Source organism: Erithacus rubecula, assembly GCF_903797595.1.
Source record: "Erithacus rubecula genome assembly, chromosome: 10".
NCBI lineage: Eukaryota > Metazoa > Chordata > Aves > Passeriformes > Muscicapidae > Erithacus > Erithacus rubecula.
Window position 1 is genome coordinate 6,780,490 of NC_136662.1, and position 24,095 is coordinate 6,804,584.

At 37.1% G+C, this 24,095-nt stretch overlaps 1 protein-coding gene and 2 long non-coding RNA genes across 6 annotated transcripts in view; 1 reads left to right on the forward strand and 2 right to left on the reverse strand.

The window, feature by feature from the left end:
- The window catches only part of NR5A2 (nuclear receptor subfamily 5 group A member 2), an 87,943-nt gene that overhangs the window by 26,015 nt on the left and 37,833 nt on the right, over positions 1–24,095 (forward strand). For all 4 annotated transcript variants that reach the window (XM_079313772.1, XM_079313770.1, XM_079313771.1 and 1 more), the window contains one exon: positions 23,805–23,924. In XM_079313772.1, the coding sequence (XP_079169898.1) occupies positions 23,805–23,924 (120 nt within the window). The remainder of the gene's footprint in view (positions 1–23,804; positions 23,925–24,095) is intronic.
- Positions 2,419–6,214, reverse strand: LOC306805719. Its single transcript, XR_013775277.1, has 4 exons — positions 6,121–6,214; positions 4,759–4,794; positions 3,638–3,804; positions 2,419–2,912 (listed from the first exon to the last, which is right to left on the reverse strand). It is a non-coding gene; the product is annotated as an uncharacterized lncRNA (long non-coding RNA).
- On the reverse strand, positions 16,510–18,357 carry LOC306805721. Its single transcript, XR_013775280.1, has 3 exons — positions 18,262–18,357; positions 17,800–17,861; positions 16,510–16,655 (listed from the first exon to the last, which is right to left on the reverse strand). It is a non-coding gene; the product is annotated as an uncharacterized lncRNA (long non-coding RNA).

Here is a 24,095-nt window from a genome sequence, read left to right on the forward strand (position 1 = left end):
AATAGGGACCGAAAGTTGTTGCTACTGGCAGCACTACAGGCACATTTTCAATGCAACTGCAGAAGAAACAAAAGGGCAGATTTAAGAAGGAGTGAAGGAAAACTAAGAAAGTGATGAAATATTGTGCAGGTGGGAAAGTGAAGATGCAATTTGATGTAGACATTCTCATTGTCTTTTTTCCCCACTTCTGTAACTTGTGGAAGTTCACTTATAGGTGGTAGGAAAACATCAGGGTAGTCTGGGGAAAAATAATTAGCACTGTGTCATGGAAACATCCCACTCATTAAAGCAACCCTTACTAACAAAAAAAAGGATAAGTTTGTAAAATAAAATATCAAGTAACCATACTGGTGTGAAAAGAGAAATTTCATTTTGTCTGATTCTGAAATTTTCTGTCATACTCATCACTTGGAGAAGGAAAGAAACTAAAATCTGTTTTCGGAAATTCAGAAATAGAAAAATGCTTTTTACATCTAAATACAGCTCTTGCATTTGTTGAAAGAAAAGTTACTTTGATATTTGTTGCTAAATAAAATCTTGGATCAAGTAAAATTAATTTTAAAAATTAGTTAAGGCAACAATAAACACAGGAAATATACATGAATAAAGTGTTCTAAAAGTCAGGCAACTCTTTTAAGACTATAAATATCACCTAAGCAAGGCCACTATAATTAGCAAAGGGTGAACAAAAGAAGACATCCAGAAATAGATGGGGAGGGGGGAGGCTGGGGGGGTGAAATGTCTTGGTTAACCTTATTTGAGTGTTCTTTCCATAGCATAGGAAATGGTTCCAGCTAGCTCATGAGTTCTGTTGGTATTAACTGATTTTAAAAGGACATTTCCATGTTGTCTCTATGCCAAGGAAATTCTTTGACTGGTGTGTTCTCTGAGTACAGGAAACATCACCCTGACTAAGTGACACTGAATGTGAGGAAGAATTGTATCTTTATTCTGGTGCTACCGTCAACACCATCTCTTTGTTTCATCTGGATACCTTTTGGTATTTATTGGGGAATACTTACTGCAGTCTCCCGGTTTGTCCTGAGTAATGAGCACACTGCTGGTGCTGAGTCATAATCCCTCACCACTCAAGCAGCAGCTTTCTGCATCTCTTAGGCAACTGGTTAGTCTGAGGGATGATCCAGCACTTTAGGGAGGCAGAGGCAGGGCTGTCTAGTAGCATGCTGATCTGCTTCACCCCTCTTCAAGGTACAGGCAGAAAAGACTAACAGTCATGGGGATCTTCCTTATCTCCATGCTATGGCCAGAATTTACTGTGCAAGAAAATAAATATGTACCTATAACTGCTTGCTCTTCTAAACAGAGAGCTGAAAAAAATCAACCTTGTATGTAGCATTTTTCAGTGTAAGTCAGGCTCTGCTTATGGACCCAGTCTTGTACTGCATATCAGAAAAAGCTTTACTGTAACCAATGAGAATTTTGTCCAAATAAGAAGTGAAAGTTAAGATCTTGAATACTGTAATTCCATTTTCACTCATAGCATTTACCAGTTTTCTGTTTTCTTCTGTAAATCTCCCTGTGTCAAACATTTAAGTTTCATTTGCTACATGTTACTTCTAAATGCCTTATTTGTTATCTACTTTATCTTCTTTTCCTTTCTCTTTTTTGGGAATTGGGCTAGTGCCACAGCTGCTACATAGACAGCAGTAACTGCAATTATTTGTGGCTTTGGGTTCCACTGACCCTTTCCTTCAATCAGTCAGTGGTTTCAGTGACAAGCCCTCAAAATCTTTGTGCACTTTTCTTGGAAAAGGTGGAAATATTTGAGAAAAAGGTTCATGGGTCGTACAGGCCAGCAGTCACCATATTGATGTTTCTGGAGCTCAGTAAAAATCACAATAAAACCACAAAGTTATTTAATCCTAAATGTTAACTTTCCTTCAGGTAACAGCAAAAACATGTAGAAAGAATAATAGGTGACAATTACCCAAAGTTTCTGTTTCTCCTCCTGTTTGTCTGTGCAATGATTTAGGGAAAAAACAACCCTGTCCTTAGAATTGTGGGAGATGGCAGGATGTAGTAGACTGGCTGCTAGGAGAAGTGAGACTAAATTAGGTGGTGGTGCAAATAATCCAGTGTGCAACTGGAAGTCAAAACTAATGTGCAGCTCATACCCAGGTTACTATAGCATAAAATAGTTTCAGTTTCTTTTTTGACAACTCCACAGTCACTGATAGTGACAGCACCTTTTATCTACACATGGAAAGCAGAGCAGGACATAGAAAGCCAGCTGCTCTTTAATAAATACTACTGAGTATTGTTTGGGTTAGTACATATCATACTAATGAAAAATAAGAACAGGCATTTTCTGCATCTGAAGCCAAGACATGGATTGTCCTAACACTATCTGGAATATTTGCCCTATTGCTAAGATTCTATCTAGACTTAGAACTTTGAGAAATCCAAAATTGCTGTAAAGAGTAGCACTGCCTTTCTGATGCAGGACTTGGAAAATATGGATCCTTGCTTATGGTACAGTGAATAAACAACAAGAATATTAACAACAGCAACAATAGTAACAACTTCAAGTAGCAAGAAACACTTGGCAATTGCTTTACATGATCCATGGTTTGGACCCATCATTCACAAGATAAGTTCTCATTTGGCAAGTGTGGTCAAGGACAATGCTGTCTCCTGACTAGGAATGAACTTTCAGGGAGAGTGTTCCCAGTAGGAAGGGTTAGACCTCAAAGCCAATATTTACATGAGTAGCTCATTTGGTAACGTTGAACCACATTTATTTTTAATTTGCATGCCTCTCCTTTAAGTCATACCCTTCTCCTCTTGACTTCAGTGAGAGCTCCACATGTTTTGCCTTTTGATTCTGCTGCATGCTGGCAACTCTAATTAGCATTAACAAGAGTTCAGTGGAGTTTCTTGCTCTCCTTTCTCTGTAAAAGAGTTTACAGATCAGGAGTTGGAGCTTTATCAAACTAGTACGAGGTGCCTATCAATAATTTATCTTCTTTTCTTCTTTTTCCCAGCCAAAGTGGAACTTAACCTTTTTCCAATAATGGTGATGTAACTATGAGAAAAATAACATTGATTATTCTAACAAGTTCCCCTTAGTTTTGAAAAAATTGCTTAGTATTTGCTTTGATTTTTTTAACAGTACTAATTTCAGCTAGTTAACACAGCCTTACTGTTTCAATTGCTATCATATGCATAAATACGAGTTAAAACAGTTCAATTCTCTGGGACTAGAGCCTGCAATTCAAACTAAACCTCAGTCTGCTCTGCCCTGTAGAAACTGCTTTGAATTCCAGAGATATTTTGTATAGGGACACTATACTATATATTGAGCAAGACTGGGAGAATCTGGTCCTTTTTTGCAATGTCCTTGTTTTTATTGAGAATAAACACCCCCCACCAAACCCTCAACATCAAACATTGCATCTTGAAAACAGAAATACCGTTCCATTTTGAGATTTTAGTCTCAGACTTTCATAGCCACGTATATGGACAGATACAATGAACAGGAATCACTTTTCTCCTTCTTCATCACATATAGCTTTCTGTGCTCACATAATCCTCCTTCCAATATTTCAAAAGACACAGAACTTCCCAGCACGATGATAAAGTTTTCCTGTGTTCCAATAATACAAGTTGAACGTACCAGTAATTTCCAGTTCCTCTGTGGTTGGGCAGCCTGTGAAGACTAAATCAGAAGTAGCCAACCTGCAATATCAGTGTGGGAGTCGGAAACAGATGTTCACCAGACAATACGATTTGTTGTCACTGTCGATACTATATGGCACTTTTCCCAACAGAAATTGTCTGTAGCTGGAAAGGAATGTAAGGAATGATTCATGTCCCAAATTATTATTGTTTGGTAAATTACTGTTAATGTCAAATACTCTTAGCTTTATTTTTTTTTCAAATGTCTGAATCAGAGAGGCACATGAACTCAAAAATAAAATTAACAGAGCTTGTAGCATGTGTGTACTATGTAAACCAATTAATATAAGGCTTTCTTCCTCAAGACAAGATATTCTATTAAATAACAAAGATTATATATATATATTATAACGATTATATTATATTATTATATATATATAATATATATAATATTATAACGATTCTATTATAACGAAGAGTCAAATTCTCTTTAGAATCAGAGTAATTTAACCATCAGTTTTATAAAATAACTCAGTAGCTATTTACACAAAAAGCACATGGCAGGAGGTAAATGAGAAATTATTTCATATGAATCTAAGTGCATATCTATGAAAATTAAAATTTATAACATCCATAGAATAGTGTTTTTATACATATAATAACATTTACAGTAGTTTATGTCTTGGAAATTCTAATAGGCCATTTGGGCATTCAAAACTGATCAAACACTCAAATGAGCAAAACCTTCTATTAGCATATGATAGTAGCATATGATGCCTAGCCTTGATTTCCAGATTTCATGAATATTACAAAAGCAGATGCACTAGATCATACTTACTATTAAAGGCAATGGATTGGGTTAGGTACTTTTTAAATTAATTATTAATTTTTTCAGGGATACATCAAATATATTAAAAAAATGCAGAAAGCCTAAATGAAACCCAAACCACATACAAATTAATATATTCAGTAGGAGTGTAAAGGAGCTAAAGATCTGATTGCCAGAAAATTTGGTTATAACACCTATATTTTACACAAGAAAGTAACATAAGGTATTTTTGAAAATGAAGACATCTGGGATTTGACTTGGAGTTCAGTGAAACTGGTGACAAAACTGACCTGTAATTGCTGATGGTTGTGTCTCTGACAGACTTTCTTTAGAAATATTTAAAGAGGAAAATGTGTGTTTAATCATACATCCTGAACAAGAGCAAAAGATTTTAGCAGTATAAAATCCAACAGCTGTCTTATTTTTACAAATGCATGTGGTAACACTTCACAGGAATCTTTTTGTAATACTAGTTTTGCATTTACTGTGTTTACTGTTTCTGCTTTCTGCAACAGAGTGGTTTGCTGCAGTATGTCAGGTTTTAGTCAATGGGAAACATGAAATGATTTTCAGCTGTGCATTGCTTTGTAACTGCTGCATGATTTAGCCTCAAGGCCTATCCACTGTCCAACTTTTTTTATGCTTTTAGATTTAGTGAATTTAGATATGTTTCCATAGTGGAACACAAGGTGATTTTGAGTAAGAACTTTAATGTTGCAAAATTTTTCAAGCTGGCATAAGATGAAGCAGGATGAAATAGCTGATAAGGTAACACTTTGCACACTGTGTGCTGTGTGCTGGGTTTCTCTGTGTGTGTGTCTATATAAGTGTATTTTTATATACATTCATGGGTCAAACTGAGTTTTTCATCAACTAGATGTTGGCAAGTGCCAAAGTGATTTAGGATTAGAATGGGATTTAGGCTGATCTGGCTACAGTTGTATTTCTCATTTCATCATCATGTCAGGGATACTGTGACAGTTGTGGGTTTTCTTTAATTTATGAAATAGACAAAATTAAATGTCCATACCAGACATGCCATTAGGTTACGGGCAGTGAAAGAGAAACACTGCATTAGGCCTTACTCTTTTGTCTGCACCCAGCAGAGTCCTGAATGTACAAAACAGCTGGGAAACTTCCTATGTAGCATACAGTTTGAAAAATGAATTCAAGACTTTTTAAAAAAAATAAATCTGATTTGGTTTAGTTCAAGTGACTGTTATTCTGATTCTGTAGTGTATCTCCCTGTAAAATATTAATAGGTACAGAAGTGTGTTATCTGGGTCTATTACATCATTTTTAATACTAACTTTACTCTCGTTTTTACCATCATGAGAGTTGAATCCCAATAAACATTTTAGACTTTGAACACTTTTTATTGCCATACTAGAGACATCACTGCTCATACAAAGATTTAGTACTACTTAAAATTTAAAAAATTACTTGATTAAAATAGACCTGCTTGCAAAAGTGGCTAATCCACCATTTTCCATCATGGTGCTTTTTACGCGTTAATTTTTATCTGCTGAATGCTGAATGCTGCTTGTCAATTAAATTATCTTTTTTGAAAAAGAGGGGTTTCAGAAGGAGATAAATATTGATGTTCAGGTTACAGGAAAGATTTCCAAAGAGATGAGAGAAAAAGAGATTACTGAAATTAGCAGAAGTGTGTCTCGCCCGCTAGTGAGCGGAGCGAGCAGCACTGGGAGGAGAGGGAACCCTTGGCCACCACATAGCACGGCTGTGTACACCAGAGTTACTTAGAGGGCTCTGAATCTCATCTTTTGATCTCGGGCGATATTTTTCTCTGTTATGTCACAGAGGTCACCTGGCTCATGTGTGACAAACTGCCTGCATAAGTCACAGTGCCAGTGGCAGAGATTTGTAACCATGTCCCTGGTCCATTGCCTTTGAATTATTTCGCAGGCCCTCTGCTTTACATTTACACTCTGTCGGAAGATGAACAGGGGAAGGGAGTAAAATCAAGGGCAGGGTCTCATCCTGAAGGACAAGGGGAAACAGGTGGAAGGTTAATGGCCCTGGAGCGTATCCACAAGCCTCTCAGGCTTGATATATGGGCCTCAGGCCTAAAACGGGCATTGGCTTTCAAAGATATATTATTTCATTTGAGGAGAGACATTCTGGAGTTCCTGCATTTGTCTGCTGATAGATGATCCTCTGTCCACAATTGGTTATGGCGTGTGAGTTTTCCTTGGGCCTGCTCCCGTACATAAAAATTTTGCTGAGCTCTCCAACCTTTCGCATGCCTGTGAGAATGGGACGTGTGCGGGCCTTTTGGCAGGCGGCTGGATTTTTGTCGCTGCTATTTTGGTAGTTCCTTTTGAAGCGCCAGGCAAGTGGGGGATGAAAGGCACTTCTGTTCATTCATACGCGCTGGGGCTGGGGCAGCCTCGGGGACGAAAAGGGGGCACAAGAACACGGCAGGGACCCATTATGCACTCGTGTGTCTGCAGCCCGTGCAGAAGGCACTCCTGCTGACCCCTGTTTTATACTGGCACATGGCTGCAGGAAAATGAAAACAGGGAAATAATTTGCATAATTGTTATGACCTCCCTGGGTTTATTGCATTAAAGTTCTGTTAGGGTTTTTGTATGTGCTTCGGCTTATGGGGAAAAAACTGAGATAGAAACTTCGTGTCTTTAAATATTTGTGTGTTTCTCTGGAATGTTTATCTCAGGCACCTCATGAAAATGAGATGCTACTGCCCATGCCTCAGCAAAGCACCAGAGGCCCCAGAGCTGGTTCTGCTCGGTGGGACAGGACTGTGCTGTGGGCATGGCACGGTGCTGGTGGGACCCAGCCCTGTCCTGTCTCTTGGCATGCACGAGGAGCCTTGGTTCAGAGAGCAAGTCACAGATTCACTGCCACAATGGCATTCTTATGGCATCTTCTGTCATTGTTGTCATAAATCATGGGAAAATCTGTTAAAAACCAAACTGTTTAACAAAAAAACCCAAAATCTTAACATATATTTTTGTTTAACGTAGCCTACATAGTTAAATTCTCTTGATTTTTTCCTGATTGTAGTTACTGTTACAGGATTGTGTATCTAAGACCTATTACTCCATGACAGCATGACATTAAGGAAAGTGAGATGTATTTTTTACTTTATAAAATACATTCATTTATATTTGTTTTAATAACAACTGTTCAGTTTCAGTGGATAGGTTTTGCTTGAAAGAATTTGCATTAATTATATTTAAATATCTCCTAGTTCTACCTTTATTTTTTAATATTTCTAGTTTTTATTTTTCCTATGCTACAAAAAAAGCAAAGTAAATGCAGGATATATGACATAAGTTTCAATGCAGTTTGTTTGCTTTGTTTATGCAACAGTAAAACTTGTACTTACGTAAGTTGTAAAAGCATTTTTTTGGTACCATGTTGCTTGAGTAATTAGCTTTTTGTTTTGCTGTCACTGAACTCAGTTGCTAAACTCTCAGCACTCCAGTTTGCATTTCAGTCAGTTCCTGTAGAAAACATGATGGTGCAGTGCAAGTATTCTTTCTTCCTTTAGTGTTCTGCAGAGTTTAGGTTAGACAAGTGAGCTAGAAACTTGAGAGATATTTAGTGTCTCCTGCAGCCATAGGAAGGAAATCTGAGGACTTGTTAAAAGGAAAGATTTAGAAGCAGAAATTCTACAGAGAGAACAGAGCAGAGTGTTAGCAGGCAGGAGGATCTGCTTTTCCACTTGTTGCTTTGATAACGGATAAAAGGCTGTCATGAACTGCAGGCTACCAGCTGGGAGCAGATAGAGTAATCCCAGCAGAGGGTTGGCCCCAAACTACACAGGCATTCTTTTAAGTCTTCAAGACCATAGGAAAGTTGTTTTTCCCCTACTATTGTCATCATTATTCATGATGATGTTTTCAACCCTAGTTTAAAATACTGGTCTAGTAAATCTACCTTACAATACTTTTCGGTTTGAAATATAAGCAAATATCACGGAGTCAGAGATATTCCAGCTATTTCATTCAACTGCCTGAAGATTCCCAAAATAAATTCCAGAGAACTGGATCTGGATCTGCTGTAAGAAATCTCTGTCATTTGATTGTAAAGGTATATTGTGCCCAACGTGCAGATAATCATAGGAACAATTTGTAACCTATGAGTTCCTCGTAATCAACACTTGTGATAAATGAAATCCAGAGGCTGTGTTACTTGTAAGAGAATAGCAGCAGAATGCCATTTGTTAGAAAAGGAGCCCAAGTGAGCCCTGCCCAGTACAAACACAGTGACAGACAGAGCCTGGCAGACCCATGCACACGTAGCCGTGGTGATGTGCACTGTGCCACCAAGGTCATGTTACCAACATGCTTAGACACATGCATGGCTGGGCCAGCAGCATTTGTTAGCATGTTACACATGCTTGACAAGATGGGGTCTTTCAACCTGCATTATTGCAGAGAAAAAACAAAAATATTTAATCCCTGGTTGTCATTCTATACTGATCATTTTAATGATATATGTAGGGGTCTAGCTTACTTTGTATTCTTATGTGTAATTACCCGTATAAAAAAACACCACTCATTAGTGTTCTGTTCCACTGACTTAATTATACTCCTTAATTAAATCTTGACTAACTGGGGGTCACTGCAGTGTCAGTGGGATTTGTCACTGTTTGTCAGCAGGTGTCTGGTCACATCTATTTCTGGTTTCCCTGTTGCTCTATGCTGTTTAAGAGCATGGTCTTTTCTAAATGCAAAGGACAATTATGCATTACTTTGTTGTGGTTTGTGCCTTAAAGAAACACAAGCAAATCCATTCTGTAATACAAGCGCTCTCCCTGTCTTTGCGTAAGGAGGTGGGGAGTGTAGCAAGCACAAACCTTTCCAAAACACAATTCATTACCTCACTGGTGCTCATTTTCAACATATGTATGTTCTTCCTGCAATCAAATCCTATTAATTTATCAGGTAATCTTGTGTTCAACAGACATAAATATATATGGCAAATATCAATCCAGAGATACTACTCCTTTTCCTTATTTCCTGAACATGAAATGAATTTGAAACATGACCAGCAAGAATGAGCTAAATCAATATTACATGCATAACAAATACTACATGGCATGTGCTGCTATTGCTGTGCTGCTCAGAGTCAGAAGACTGAGGCTCCCGATTCAGTGTTCCCTGAATAATTCAGTGGGAGTTCTGCATGTGCAATAAGGGCATAATAGTGCCATTTCTGCCTGTTTCAAATTTACATGTTTTGGGTTTGTTATTTTAGAAAGTTACTTAGGGGAAATATAATTCCCATGTTTACGCATATAATAGGCACCTAATGTTCATCTGAATAATTGATTAGTCAAGTCAGGCTTTCATAATTAGCTATTGGCTTTCCAGTATAAGCCCACAAAGCACTTGTCAATCTACAGACATTTTTAATTTATTAATATATATGTTATCAAAAGCGCTGCAGTACTTATCTAGAAAGCATTATTTATTCTTTTGAGGCTGAGGAAGCATTTAGATTCTAGACATGTATTTTGAATCTATTGTAACTTTCCCAGAAGATTATTTTTCTGTTCTGAAAGTTTTCAGAAATGTTTTCTGCCTAAAAGCTCTTGCTTACAGTCGAAGTTGGAGTGTTTTGTTTTTTAAAATCCATTCCTGTGTTACAAAGCAGTTAGTGACATGTCTTACTGACTATAAAATAATTTGTATTATGTATTTGCACTCAGATACATAACAGGCACCTAAATAGATGCTACTAGCAAATATCCCTAATACAGCCACAGATTGTGTGACCAGACAGATGCATCTGTTGATAGCACATGTGACAGTGATACTGCAATTACGAGTTGTGAAGCTGACTGGTAAATTGCAGAATCATAGGATAAATTGTATTTCTCATGAACTTCATGACCTTGTTTGAACTCAACCACTATTCCAGTTTTGCCTCCTTGTATTTCTGACCATTTTTCAAGTGGTTGTTTTTAAAGGAAAAAGACATCCCCCTTACTCCAGAAGTACATTGAGAGTCCACTGGTATGAAATTCATAAATCAAAACATTTGATTGAGCTTTGTTCTTTTCTTACCAGAAATATGTTAAACAATTGGACTAGAAATTCTGTGCATTTTTTAATTGGAAAATGAACTTTATGTTTCCATTGGGAGGCAGCATTTACTTCTAGCACTTGTTGAGTGTGAAGCACTGAATTTTAAAAAGATAGTGTTGTTATTATTATTTCTGGGAAAGGTATTTTAGTTCTGTATATGCTGTAAGTTTACTTACCCAGGGCCCTGTTCAGGAGAATCACCCTCATTTTAGTGAAAATATATAAGCACCAGCTTCCCATCAGTGAGGTAAGGACAAAAGCTTTCCTGAATCAAAGTCCTATTGAGATCTGTACTGTTGGATCTGTATTAGGTTCCTTGCTTTATAAGTGGAAAGATACAAATATAATATCAGGATTTTAAACCCCTTCTGGGTCTAAAACACTTCTGTTATAGAATAGCTTTTAAATTTGTTTGGAAAGGACATGTTGTAAAAAGCACAATTTAGTGGCAGGAAAAATTGTGCCCATTTTGGTGGTGCAATTTATTTAACTGTGGTTCATCACTATGAATTATGTGGTCTCAGAATTCAGATAAGTATTTGAGCAATACTGCAGCATCTTGTGTACCACACATGTTCTGCATACTCTCAGTTTCTATTGGAAGGCAGGAAAAGTACTAAAATCATTCTCTTGAAGTTTGCTAACATACATCCAATTGAAAAAATGCAAATATATTTCTAAGGGTGTCATTATTAAGTCCTTCCTCCCCAGTATATCCTGTGCTAATATTACTTTCTGTTATCTATTCTTCTATCCATTCCAAAATAATTGAAAATTAAATGCTAGGTTGCAAAATCTTGGTAGGATTCAGAACGAAGCTTGTAGCTGCCATTAAAGTTTTGTATATGGCATTTGTTTTAACATTTAAATCAGTGTTATACCAATATAAGGATATTCGTCTGGGATATCTTTAAGTATGGTAATTTCTACCTGAAAAGTAATTTATAGTAGTTTATAATTTAGGCTGGTGTGCTAATAAAGGTTTTGAGCTGTGCAAGCATTGAAATGTTCACATTCTCACTATTAAAGTGCTGAGTTCTCAGTGGTTTCCCTGTCTGTTACTCTGAGTTCAGAAACATTTCCCAGTGGTATTGCTTTGCTTGGTTCTTCCATTTAGACTTTGAAAGAGCATTGTTTTCAGTAAGTGTTTTACAACTGGAAATAGATGTGTCTGCTAAAGAGATTCATATTTGCATCATTAGACAGGTGTTCTGATCACAAGGCGGAAGAGAGATCATATACATAAACAATGAATTAAAATCCTGAATAGGATTGCTAGGGCTGTTTTTCTAGGTTACAGCTAAATGAGGGCCATTATGTGGGCTTTCAGATAAACTCACAAAGCTCTTATCTGTATAAACCTGATAGATCTGCCATTATTCTCAGTGACTAACAGAAGTTATATCATTTAGTTTCATTAAAAATGCATTAATCCTTTTTTAGTAACCTTTTCCTAATTCATTGATTCAATTATACAGTGAACAATAAAAATGTTCGGTATAATAAAAATACCGTATTAAAAGTGTGTTAGATGCATAAATGTTTCATTGCAATGAAATTACTCAGAGTTTAAAAATATTAACAATATTAATATCATGCTCTGAGACAGAAAAGTCTACTTTTTTGTCAGCATCTCTGAAATAACATATGAAAAGAATGAGTCTTTAAAATGAGATGCTCAAAATGGTTGCTTGTAGTATTATATGTGGTCACTTCACATACAGACTTCCTGTAGAGTGGGTGACTTTTACCAGCACAGGTTGACTGAGGGACAGCAGAGCATTATAGAGTGTATGCACATATTGCTCATAAATTCTGTGAACCAGGCTCCTCTGATCAGATCAATGCTCCCCAAAGTCACTGGCCTCTGGCCTATCTGAAAGCAGACTGACTCCCAGGGCTGGACCTCGAGTTAATTGGGAACATTCTGCTTGGTGAAGGAACACTCAGTGCATGGCAGCACTCGGAGCAACTTCCAGAGCAGTGGCAGCTCCTGCCCTCCCACTTACACCAGTTAAATAATTCAGACCACCAGGACTCCAGTCCAGCTCTCAGTCTGGCAGTTCAGCTAAGACTTTAAGTGATTTTGACACAGCTAGTACTTCTTATCAATTTGTATTTGGTTTCATTTATTAATTTCTGTGGCAGGAGAGCACTCTCTCTCTCTCAGTGGCTGTGTTAAACTCTTCTCTCCAATGCTGACAGCCGGCACGGCCGAGCAGGTGCCCGTGTGCGACAGTCTATGCTGTCGGCTGCTGTGAAAAGCTGGCGTGATTTCTGCAAGCATTCCAAGACTAGAGGAGCAGAAAGCACTTCATATTTTCATTAGTCATCCCTTTACAGATTTACTTTTAATTCTTTCAGCAAAGCAGATTATTAAAAGCAATGACCTGAGGTCTTCATTCAGATCTCAGCCTTGCAATCCTGTGTAATGTGTGCCGCAGGGCAGAGGTCGCACTGACGAGTCTGTTAATGTAGTCACTCTGGGATAAGATCAATCTCCATACTTCACCATATTGATCTAATAGCTCATTGGCACTTCCCTCTTTGAATTGATTAGCTCATGTGTGAAAAGAGATTGATGGGTTTGTGACCCTGAGGAGTCTGTCAGGGGCACACCCATGGCAGGGGAAGTGCATGTTTTCACTGCTTCATTTGGGTGCCTCATTATCTGGGTGCCTCACGGGGAATAAGGGTCATAACGTTGTTTTATGAATTATTTACAACAAAATATCATGTTTTTCCTTCATTTGCTGCTCTGCCTGTACTGAAACCATTCTAAGCAGGACTGGAAAAAATACACATGAATGGCCAAATGTACCAAATATTTGTGTAAATGGAACTATGACATATAAGTGACCTTAAAAAGCAATTTTACTAATATAAAGTAATCATAATAGATATGAGGGTAGGAATAGACTTCATGGGTCACCTAGTCCATTCCCCTTATGCAATGACAGAATATGATGATATCTAGAAATTAATTACATTTTAATTGCATATTCTGGATAAGTACTTACAGTGAATCTAGTTCAGACATCTCAGAGAACTTCATATGCACATTGCACTGTAGAGAGAGGCAATTTGAATGCAACATGTGAGCTACAAACTAAACTATGCACATTCTTCATTTGCTAAAAGTAACCAAAAAACCCCCTACATTCAGCTCCATTTATCAAATAGTCATATATTTGCAAAATGCATATATTTGATACAGTATATTGGATTTTGGTGCAGTGTGTGCTCATGCAAGAGGAAATATAAAAGGAGCTGTCTCATGAAGCTGAATTTAGAAGTTGGCTTATATTTGGGTATACTTTTAAAATGTGTGCATTATCAAAGGCTTTACAGATACAAAGCAACAAAAGTAAGAACTGGTTCCTTGAAGCCTCTTGTTGAAACCCAGGCATTTTTGTTTTTCTGTCTGCATATGAGTTGTAGAATCAGTTTTGAAGACATTCATAATGTAAGGTTTTCTTGTGCACCATCCAAGCTCAGGATACTGTATAATGCCACAACTATTGGTGTTTCATGGTTACATAGAATGTCAGGTTATATGATTGTGCCACAGTGCAAAAATTACTGTGCAAAACATTCTCATGGTATGGTTAAGCTGATGGTCATATTTATGTAAGGAGACACTGAGTTTCACTAATAATATCTTGTATTATTTAACTGGGCATTCTGGGTTTGTTTTGCAGGCTGGCAGTTTATATTGAAAGACTGATAACTTTATTTACAGAGAAATGTCCATGTATGCTCCATGCAGGCAGGCAACCCTTTTCTGCTATTTGATTTATGGTAACATAAACAGATACTGCCTAAAGACAGTAATAGTCAGTCCCTTCCCTAAAGACCTTATACTCTAAAAGAAACAGACCCTCAGGAAGATTAGCCAAACAGAGAATCCAGTCAATTACCTATCAGTGACACAATGCTGAATATTTGTATAATCTTGTATTCATTTATATTTTTAAAACGTTCAAGCTATTTTATGTATCTGGAAAATTTCCCTGATATAGATTTAAGTAGCCATATTTTTAAAAGTTCTAATACAACTCAGAATAACTTACTAGAGACAGAGTCATCATGCACTCTACTTTGGTGAAACCAGAATAAACCTGGGATTAAAAAACAAAAATTCTTACATTTGGGTGTTATTGCAATCTTTTATTCATGTCAAATCTTCAGTAATAAAATTAATATTAAACCTTATTGCAAACCAAAGTAACTGGTTCCTAGACCTAAATTAATAGTAGATTGTCAGATACTTGTATATAAGCAATGCAAAAAATGTTTTTTTGAAGAAAATGTTGCCATTTTATTGCAAGCTGTTGCCCATTGACCAAGCCTCTCCCAGTGTGATTGAAACTTAGCTCCTGCAGTTGTGGTGTGTGGTGCACTCATGGGTGAACAGGAAGTAATTAGAGCAGCCTGATTTTGTTGCTCATCACCCGTGCTGTCATTCAGAAACAAGATAAGAAAACCCAATAAATTAGATGTACATACTCTCTCCATTTTTTCTGAACACAGAAAATCACAGCTAATCTATTGCATGCAGACATGTAGGAGCCCAGTTTGGAGATTCACAGTTTGGATACCTGTGCCCAGCTGTGGCAGCAGAGAAAGTCAGAGGCTGACTGATTTGTGTCACAATCTACTGTTATTTTTGCCTATAAGGTTCCTACTCATTCTGAGTTCTGTATTGCAAAAGTTCCTCTCACCAACATACCCAACAACCCAAATAAAACCAATATCTTCAAAGGTATCTTTAAAAATTAATATTAATCCTAATTGCAGAGCTAATAACAGTATGGGACTTGAGCAGAGTTGCAACACTCTTATTTTAATGATACTTTAGAGATTTCCAAATTAGACTACAGGAAACAGGAAGTAGGAATAAATGAAACAAAGCCAAATGAAAGGATGAATGGAAAAAAAGCATTTTAATACACACTTGCCTGTTCCTTAAACATTCATTCAGTCAGGACTTCCTGTGATTTTAATAACATGGTCCAGTCTGCTCTTCCACACTTGGCTCTGTTAGGAAAGGAGGTAATTTTTTTGCAGATGATGTTCCTAGTTGAAAGGATTTCTCTAGATGGTAGTTGTTGCATGCTGAGAGCCTCCTGCAATGCTTTTGTGGTAAAAAAGAGAAGTAGTAAGTGTTTTGCATCATTCCTGGGTACCTTGTTGGATCATGCATTGCTACACCTCCACAACCTTCTTGTATGACTTCAGCTTCCTTTGGTGGTGTTTTTAAGCAATTTTTTTTCATGCAGTCAAATGAATATGGTTTAATGTATGACAACACCCATTCATAAGGCTGATTTTTCTTTCATTTTCACTGTTAACATTGGGTCTTCTTTCTCATTTAATCTCTGCCCCAGTGACTTACTGTTACTGCTGCAGCCCTAAGGGTGTAAGACAACATTTCTGTATTATTTCTTCATCAGTATACCATTTCCTTTCACATCTTGACTGAAGATACTGTTTCTCATGATTTCTTACTGCTTTTGCTGAGGCTTTTTTTGCTGTTCTACTACAAATCAGAGGAAAACACACTGGAATACATTTGTATAGCAAGTGTAATGTTCCACATAACACCAGCCTCTATTGCCAAGGTGTATTACAGGTCAGTCTGTCCAGCCTCAGTCTGGAGACTCTACATCCTTCTGTTTCCCTGATCCAAGTACAGGCAGAAGGAAATCCAGCCTTTCCATAGCTGGATGTCTGTCAGAAGTTTTAAGAGGACTATGAAAAGTCAAGTATAAACCAATATATTTTAATTCCTGAAAAATGTTGCAGTTCCATGCAATTAAAAGATAAAGAGCATTTAAAATAAAAAACCTACTGATATGCTGATAACTACAAATGCTATTAAACATTTAATGTATTGGATTCTTTGTGTGGTTTGTCAGTGTCCAACCCTGACTGTCACTAATACTCACATGGAAGATTGTTCTTCTCTCATTTACAGTGCTCTAATGTTAAAGTAACTTCTTTTAAGTCATGACTTCAGAAGATTATTTGCATATTCCCATTGGTGTAATCGTGAATACAGTCCCACACTGTGTACACAAACCAACATTTGTAGGTGTCACCTGTTAAAAGGGAGTAAAATTACTCTTCAGTTACGACTTGCCATTTCCCATACTCCACACCCATTTAACAGCTGTACTGGAAATAAACACCAACCCTGTTAAACAGAAGAGTAACCATATAGTGTAATTTAAATAAGAGCTCTTTAACTCTCATTAAAAACTCATGCAAAAAAGCAGTGTTCTGGGGCATGTAGCACTTGAAATAATGGGACCCTAAGTGTGTTGAGAAATTATCCTGCTTTCCTGTTACCATATTAAAGATTGCTTTCTGAAATAAGTACATGTCTTTTGTCACAAGTTTAAATATTTTCCATATGATGCCTGCTTGACTGAGTTTTAATGGAGTATTTACTTTGTAAAAAATAACTTTAGTTCATACTAGAACTTTGTCTTTAATATTAATAAACTACCCCATATGTCGTATTCATCTCTGTTGCAATTTGACGTTGCTGATATCTAAGAAATTCTACAAATGAGAGCTAAGGTAGGAGTTTACCTCTAGACTCTTAGAATAAGTTTCAGCTGGAGCAATACACTAACTGAAAGAAAAATAAAATCATAACTTATCCAATTAATCACCAAAAAGGAAGGGAATGTTATATAGAAATTAGAAATTAGATCTAGAACATTATATAGACATTAGAAATCCTTTCAGATAATGCTAAAATATGTGTGACTTGGAGAAGACAAGGGAGACTTTAATCACAGGCTGCTCAACAACAGAGTGAAACTGCTGATTGAATAAATTAAGAATAAACTCGCCAGCAGTACCATAAAGTTTATTGGGCTCAGTCCTGTTTTCTGATTCCCTGAGGGACATCATTATGCAGCCTAAAAAGCAGATCAGACCTGCAAAGCTAACAATTAATCAGGTGGGACTAATTCAGATTTTATTGCAAGTCAAAGGACTGATATTCATGCAAGTTAAGAGATAAGAATATGGACCAACACAATTTTGTAGTTAGTTTGTTGACATCAGAAAAAACAGCTGTATTTCCAGAGAAATTCAAGGGACCAACACAGCTCTAGTAACAAAATAAACTACATAGCTACATAAAATACATAGCTTTATCTAATTCTTTTAAAATTTTAGACCAAACTGTGCATATGCTTAGTCTGTACTAACATCTGTAGAAATACTCACAGGACTAGGATTTTGAAGGTAAATTCTATGGGTCCAGTGCTAAAGAAGGTACCTCCTTCACTCTGTGAAACAGATAGTAAGAATAATTAATTTTCCCTTTTCCTTATCTTTCTTTTCACTTTGAGAGGCAAGAAACACTGCATTGTAAGCAAAATTTTCAGTTGGGACTAAAAAGAAATATTTCTCTTATTTTCAGTTAAATAAAATAAAAAACACAAAACCACAATCACCCAAAAAAGAACCTAAGAAAAACACATTTATAATTCATCAGAAATAATGCTGACTGTGAAATACCAAGTCATTTTCATGCAGTTTGCACAGAGATAAATGTAAGGAAAAGGAGAAGAAATAGGAGTGCTACATGTTGCATTTGATGCCCTATATAATAGATTTATTTACACAGAAATTTTATTGTAACAACCCTTTCATCTGATGCTTGTAGAAACAAGATTGGTCATTTACCTTCTCCTTAAGAGATGGGAATACTTTCTAAATAGAGTCCAAAGATCCATAAGAGAGAGCTTATTCTTTAGCAGGATCACCATCTGCTGTCTGCCCCTTCTCTGTCAGCAATCTGAGGCCCCCAGACTCAGGCACCTTGTGTTCTATTCCTGCAAGAAAACAGGATGAGTGTGAGCTGATGCTCAAGGCTGCTTTGTTAAAGTATTCTGATCTCTGAAAGATCAGCACTGAAACTGGGAAATGGCTGGGCAGTGCTGCTCTGAGCCTCTCTTTCCCAGTGATCTCACACGGAGCTGTCCAGGGGCACCTGAGTGGAGAAGTTGTGGCAAAGGCATTGCTCTCCCTGCCTGCATTTCCTAAGCAGGAAACACTGCACACCTTTTGGAGCATGGGCACCACACATGCACCCCTCCACAGTTTGGAAGGGTAAAAAAACGTGTGGGATTTTTCAATGTTGCTTTGTGCTACAAATTCCTTGTCTATGTCCTTTAAAAAAACTCCAAAGTAGTTTGATATTCGAAATACTAATGGTTCCATAAGTAGCGAGTTAATGAAGCATTTTAGTCCTTCTCTCTTCCTCTTTCTCAGTTCCCTGCTGTTGAATAAAGGATGAGCACATTAACCTTTCTTTCAGCATGGTATTCAGCAGTTACTTTCCTCTATGTGGACACTGATTCACACAAAGCATATAGGAACTTAGTATCTTGGATAGAAAAACTTCCTGTGGAAATATTCTGGCTCTGACTGGTGGATTTGGAAGTTTCTAAAGAAAGAGTCACACATACACATAGAGGGATATTCCAAGTACAGCTGTACTTGTGTAACAGCCTCTGTACAGGGTGTAAAGCAGCAGGAAAAGGCACACACTGGAGTATTTCTGTATTTCTTTTCATTTTTAAATCAAGACAAATGTAAAGTGCTAGCAAACTGAGATAGATTTATACTTCCTTCACAGTAGAGCTAGATGGAAATAGGACAGTCATTTAACCAAACATAGACTTGTAAAGATCACTGCCTGCCTTCACCTAGCAATTTTTATAACATGCAGTTTTCTAGTAAAGAGCTGGAACAATCATAGTTAATATTAAATCATTTCTTCTTGAACTTTGTAGCATTTTATTACTGAGGTTATAGGTAGTAATCACATTTTATTAGGGCATTCACTGATTCTGAAAGTTATGTGCATTCACTTCTAAAACCACATTGGCTGTTACATTCTGCTTTTTGACAGCAGCCTTGCACAGGAGGTTTCCCACTGTTAGCAGCAACCCATCTGGAGAGTCCAAAGCCTTCCCTATGTATGTAATGATTTGGAAACCATGCATGGCTAAAAAATAGTCTCTGGAGTGCACTTGTCTTATAAAACTTTGATTTGGGGTGATTTGCACCACTATAGCATAAGAAAATGGAGTAACAACTCAAAATATATGTCTGCAATGACTTGTGAGTGATCTCCTAACTGCATTTGAAAGAAAGTTCAACCATTCCTTGAACCTATGTGCTTCAGGCTGAACAGTTCAGACAGATGTTTAATCACTTCATATTCACTAGGAAATAGCTATTCAATGGCCGTAGAATTTAAAAGTGGCACTATGAGATGAATGCTTCATGTTATTCCATATTTGCATTCCCTCTTAGAAGCATAAGTAAAAATAATTCAGCTGAATCCAGCACAGTTTTATCACATAAATTTCAATTATTGTGTTTTTTTAAAATCATTAGATACCCTTTTAAATTTTTAGTAGCAGAAAAGCCCAAATCTACCATGGCAAGTTGATGTAAATGAACAGAGATGAAAAAGGATTCTCCAGCTTCTGAGAAAAGGTGTAAACTGGGTAAAAGGTGAGCGCATTGTTTAACTGAATCTGCAGCAATAATTGTAAGGAAAATATTTAACTAAGAGAAACACAAAAAACCCATGACCCTGAAATTTTTAACAGGTAATTCATCAAGTGTCAGGCTGAAAATACCTCTTCAGAAGAAAAATTGCAATAAATCTGCAGTTGTTGGTTACAGTGCAAAATATTGTGAAACACTTTCCTAAAAGAAAGACTCAGTGTGGCTTTGATAAGATTAAGGTGAATTTCAGCAAAGCATACACATTTTTCTTCATTTTACTGTTTGGAAATTTCAGTGTTGTTCTTCAGAGAAAACAAAAGTTTATAATGATTAACATTCTGTGCTGTGGGAAGCAACACTCTACAACAATACTGCTCTTGTGTCACACTAACCTTTCACATCTATAACATCAGCACAAATAGTTTTTCAGATGAGTAACCAGCATTTCTGAGATAAGTCCTCCCTTTAAGTATAATTGATAAGGTGTGATTGTGTATTTCAGTGTCAATAGAGGCCTCAGCGAGACTTACAAACCTCCACTGAATCCCATATCAAAAACTCAGGGCTCAGCTGAGGGAAGGCCAGGGTTTAGCAGGCAGATGTGACACTCCCATTCCTGTCTTTTTCTCCTGGCAAGAAATAGTGTGCCACCACAGTGCTCAGGGTTAGACCTTTCCTCTTCAGATTGAGAATCCATTTCCTCCACTCCTGGAAATACTCTGTGTGGCTTGCATTATATTGGCAAGATAAATTATGCAAACTAATAGATACATCTAAATGTATTCTCATGCATGCCTGTTTTCCAATCCTTGTAAGTGGAAAACTCAGAAAAACATTCTTTAAAGTCACCTTATAATTGCTAAGAACTCAGACATTCCAGAGAATTCTGTGTTCAAACCCGTATTCAGACACTTGACAGAATCAAGTTCACTCTGCAGACAAACAATACTGGACTTAAGTGTCTTGGTGATGGAATCTTACCTTTTCTCCTGCTTACACTGCTAATGGCAAAGCAGCTTTCTCTGGCTTTGGCATCAGAAGACTGAAGTCCACAAGAGGATTTTCCCACAGAGGACTTCCCTCTTCAGAACAAAACTTGAGTCTCTTTGCCTCCAGGATCAGTTTCAGGCACATTCAGTTTAAGGCACCTAATTGTTTTGGTCAAAGGATGATTTTCTTATTTTGATAGACAACATGCTTCTGCAACTCATTTATCGATATGCCACAGAAACCCAATGGTGTTTGTGTTCTGGCTGCACTTAAAAATGTCATAAACTTTACCAGCTCATTCTTACATAAGAAGTGGTGCATTACTGGTTTTGTTCAATGTGATTTAAATGCTTTTCCTCATCTACATGTCCTTCAGAAGTAAGCTGGAGCTGGTCATTTGTCTTACCTTTTAGTAATACACAATCCTCATTAATGTCATGTTTCTTTCTAGTGCAAACTGGGAGGCATCTGCTGCCCCAGCATCTTTCTTAAAATGGCAAAAGCAGCTGGATCTAATAGTCTTCTGCAGGCAACACAGTGTTTGGGATATGTATAGAGCTGGTTATGCTATACCTTTTATGGGTTTTCACTGTTTAAATTACAGTGAATACAGAGGAGTAGATTTTTAGCAGATGTTCAATGTGCTAGTTTTGTGAGTCTTGTAAAACAGCAGGAACAGACTATGGGCAAAACAATTTTTTGTGATTTTGCCATCTCACACTGTTCTCACAGCACTGGCTTGGTAATGATAGGATAAAGCTTGGTAGGTAAGCTTTGATTGTGGACTAGCTGTTGTTGGGATCTTCAAAAAGCCAGACCTGTAAAATGTGGTTTGTTTTCAAAAGCCTGTGACTGAGACAGCTGGCTTACACTGCAAATACATAGTCATTTATAGTACAGTCAAGTACCTCTTTTTCAGGTATTAGGTGTTATGACATGGATGTTGAAGGTTTAAACTCTCTCAAAATTTGTTTTCTTCGGATGTAAGCTATGATAGCTTTGTGTGAAATGGTAATTTGGATTATATTATCATGTTAGCCTGATGCCTTTGATTTTTGTGATTTTTTTCAACCTCTTTTTTGTTCAGAGGAGAAAATGATCAAAGAATAGCTTCACATAAAAGCAAGAGTAACAGAATCTGTACATTTCAAATATCTTTTTTAAAAATTAATTTAAACCGGGTCCAATTGTATCAATGTGGTGATTACTGTACTCTCATGAGCCAACAAATCACTTGGTTGAAACAGTTTTGTAGTCAAATACATGCTGTGGGCAGAGGAAGGGATTTCTAATACCAAATCAGCCTTGCTCTGTATATGTGTGGGAAAACATGAACAGCTGCACACAGCCTCATGTGTCTTAGAAAGGTGAAGGGAAGTTAAAACAAATGGAAGAAGCAAAGATTTCAATGTTTCAGATGTTAAAGTCTGAGCTATGAGGCAAGTGACTGGAAAGAGGGAGACAATACTAGGTAACTCTCACAGGTGACATTACAAAAATCTGTTACTAACAAATGTTACTTCCTTCTCTACTACATAACTAGAAAACAAGCCTGAAAGAATAAAGTTCTAAAATTCATTAGGTCATATTTGAAAAAACTTGAAAACATCTCTGCATTATCTAATTCAGCTCATGCAGAATTACTCCTTGTGTGTGATTTCTTGTGCATGACAAAATCTAGTTCGAAAGCAATTGAAACTAGATTCATAGCATTTATAGCATTTTTAATCTGTTCAGCAATTGCTGTCTATGCAGATTCTTAGAGTCCTTTCAACTACATAGGTGCTATTACCACTCTGAATTGTAGCAAGGCTAATGTATGCATTTCTCATCTCTTTCAGGGAACCCATTTAAAGTAAAAAACTTTGATTTTAGAAAGAAATCAGGAAGCTCAGTAACAATAGGTTCAGAGGATAGTGATGTTTACCATGATTTAATTTCATAGTTTACCTTTCACTTATTTGTTGGGGTTTTTCTCCCATTTCAATGGACATCCTATTTTTTTTCCAGTCTTTAAGTGAAGAAGACTAAATGCAATCCAGTTGCATTTAGAGACAGTTTAGGGATAAATTTCATTGTCCTAAAAGACATAGATCCCAAATAACTTCAGAAAATCTTAATGTAGGTTCCTTGTGCTGGGTGCCCAGTATGTTCCTTCTGTTCCCAAATCTACTCAGGGATGTGTCTCACTGCTCAGCACTGACTCGTGCATTGCCCTTTCTTGCCCTACCAGTGACACCTAAAGCTGCTCAGCTTCTGTTCATTAACAAGTGTTCTCTTCATAGCACCACAGCCATTTTTGAGAGTTTTTAAAGCTCTCTTCACTTTTTCATTTTGCCAGGGCCAGTCTCTGACTTGGGCCTGTTGAAGCAATAATGCTTGTGAATGCAGGAGAAAGTTCACATCAGCATTGTTTCCTGCTCTTCTTGTAAAAATAAAATCCCATTGCCATAAATATACAATTATTACTACTTTGCATAATGCCATAGTTCTGCTTTCATATAATCTAATCAAGAATAAATATTCTATATATTACACAGGTAAAGGATACAGCGGTGTTCTGTTTATCCAACTGCAAACAGCAATTTTGGGCATGAATAATTCTGATGTCAGCATGTTCTGATGTCAGCCAACTGTGTGAAGGAGGACTGCCTCCCTAGTGTGGTGTCAATACTCCCAGAGTGATGTCACCAATGTTTGTGTTTACTTTACAGGTTGATGACCAAATGAAGTTGCTTCAGAACTGCTGGAGCGAGCTCTTAATTCTAGATCACATTTACCGGCAAGTGGTACATGGGAAAGAAGGCTCCATCCTTCTGGTTACTGGGCAACAAGTGAGTATGTGGTCTGAGAGAAAAACTCATGTCTTGTTCTTATAATCATTTTTAAAATACCAGGAGTTTAACTAGGTCAGAAGCATACTGTGTTCTCAGAGATCCTCCATAAGTGCTGTAGGTAAAATCACTTGTGCACTCTGTTTCTAGTCTGCTGATTACAGATAGACC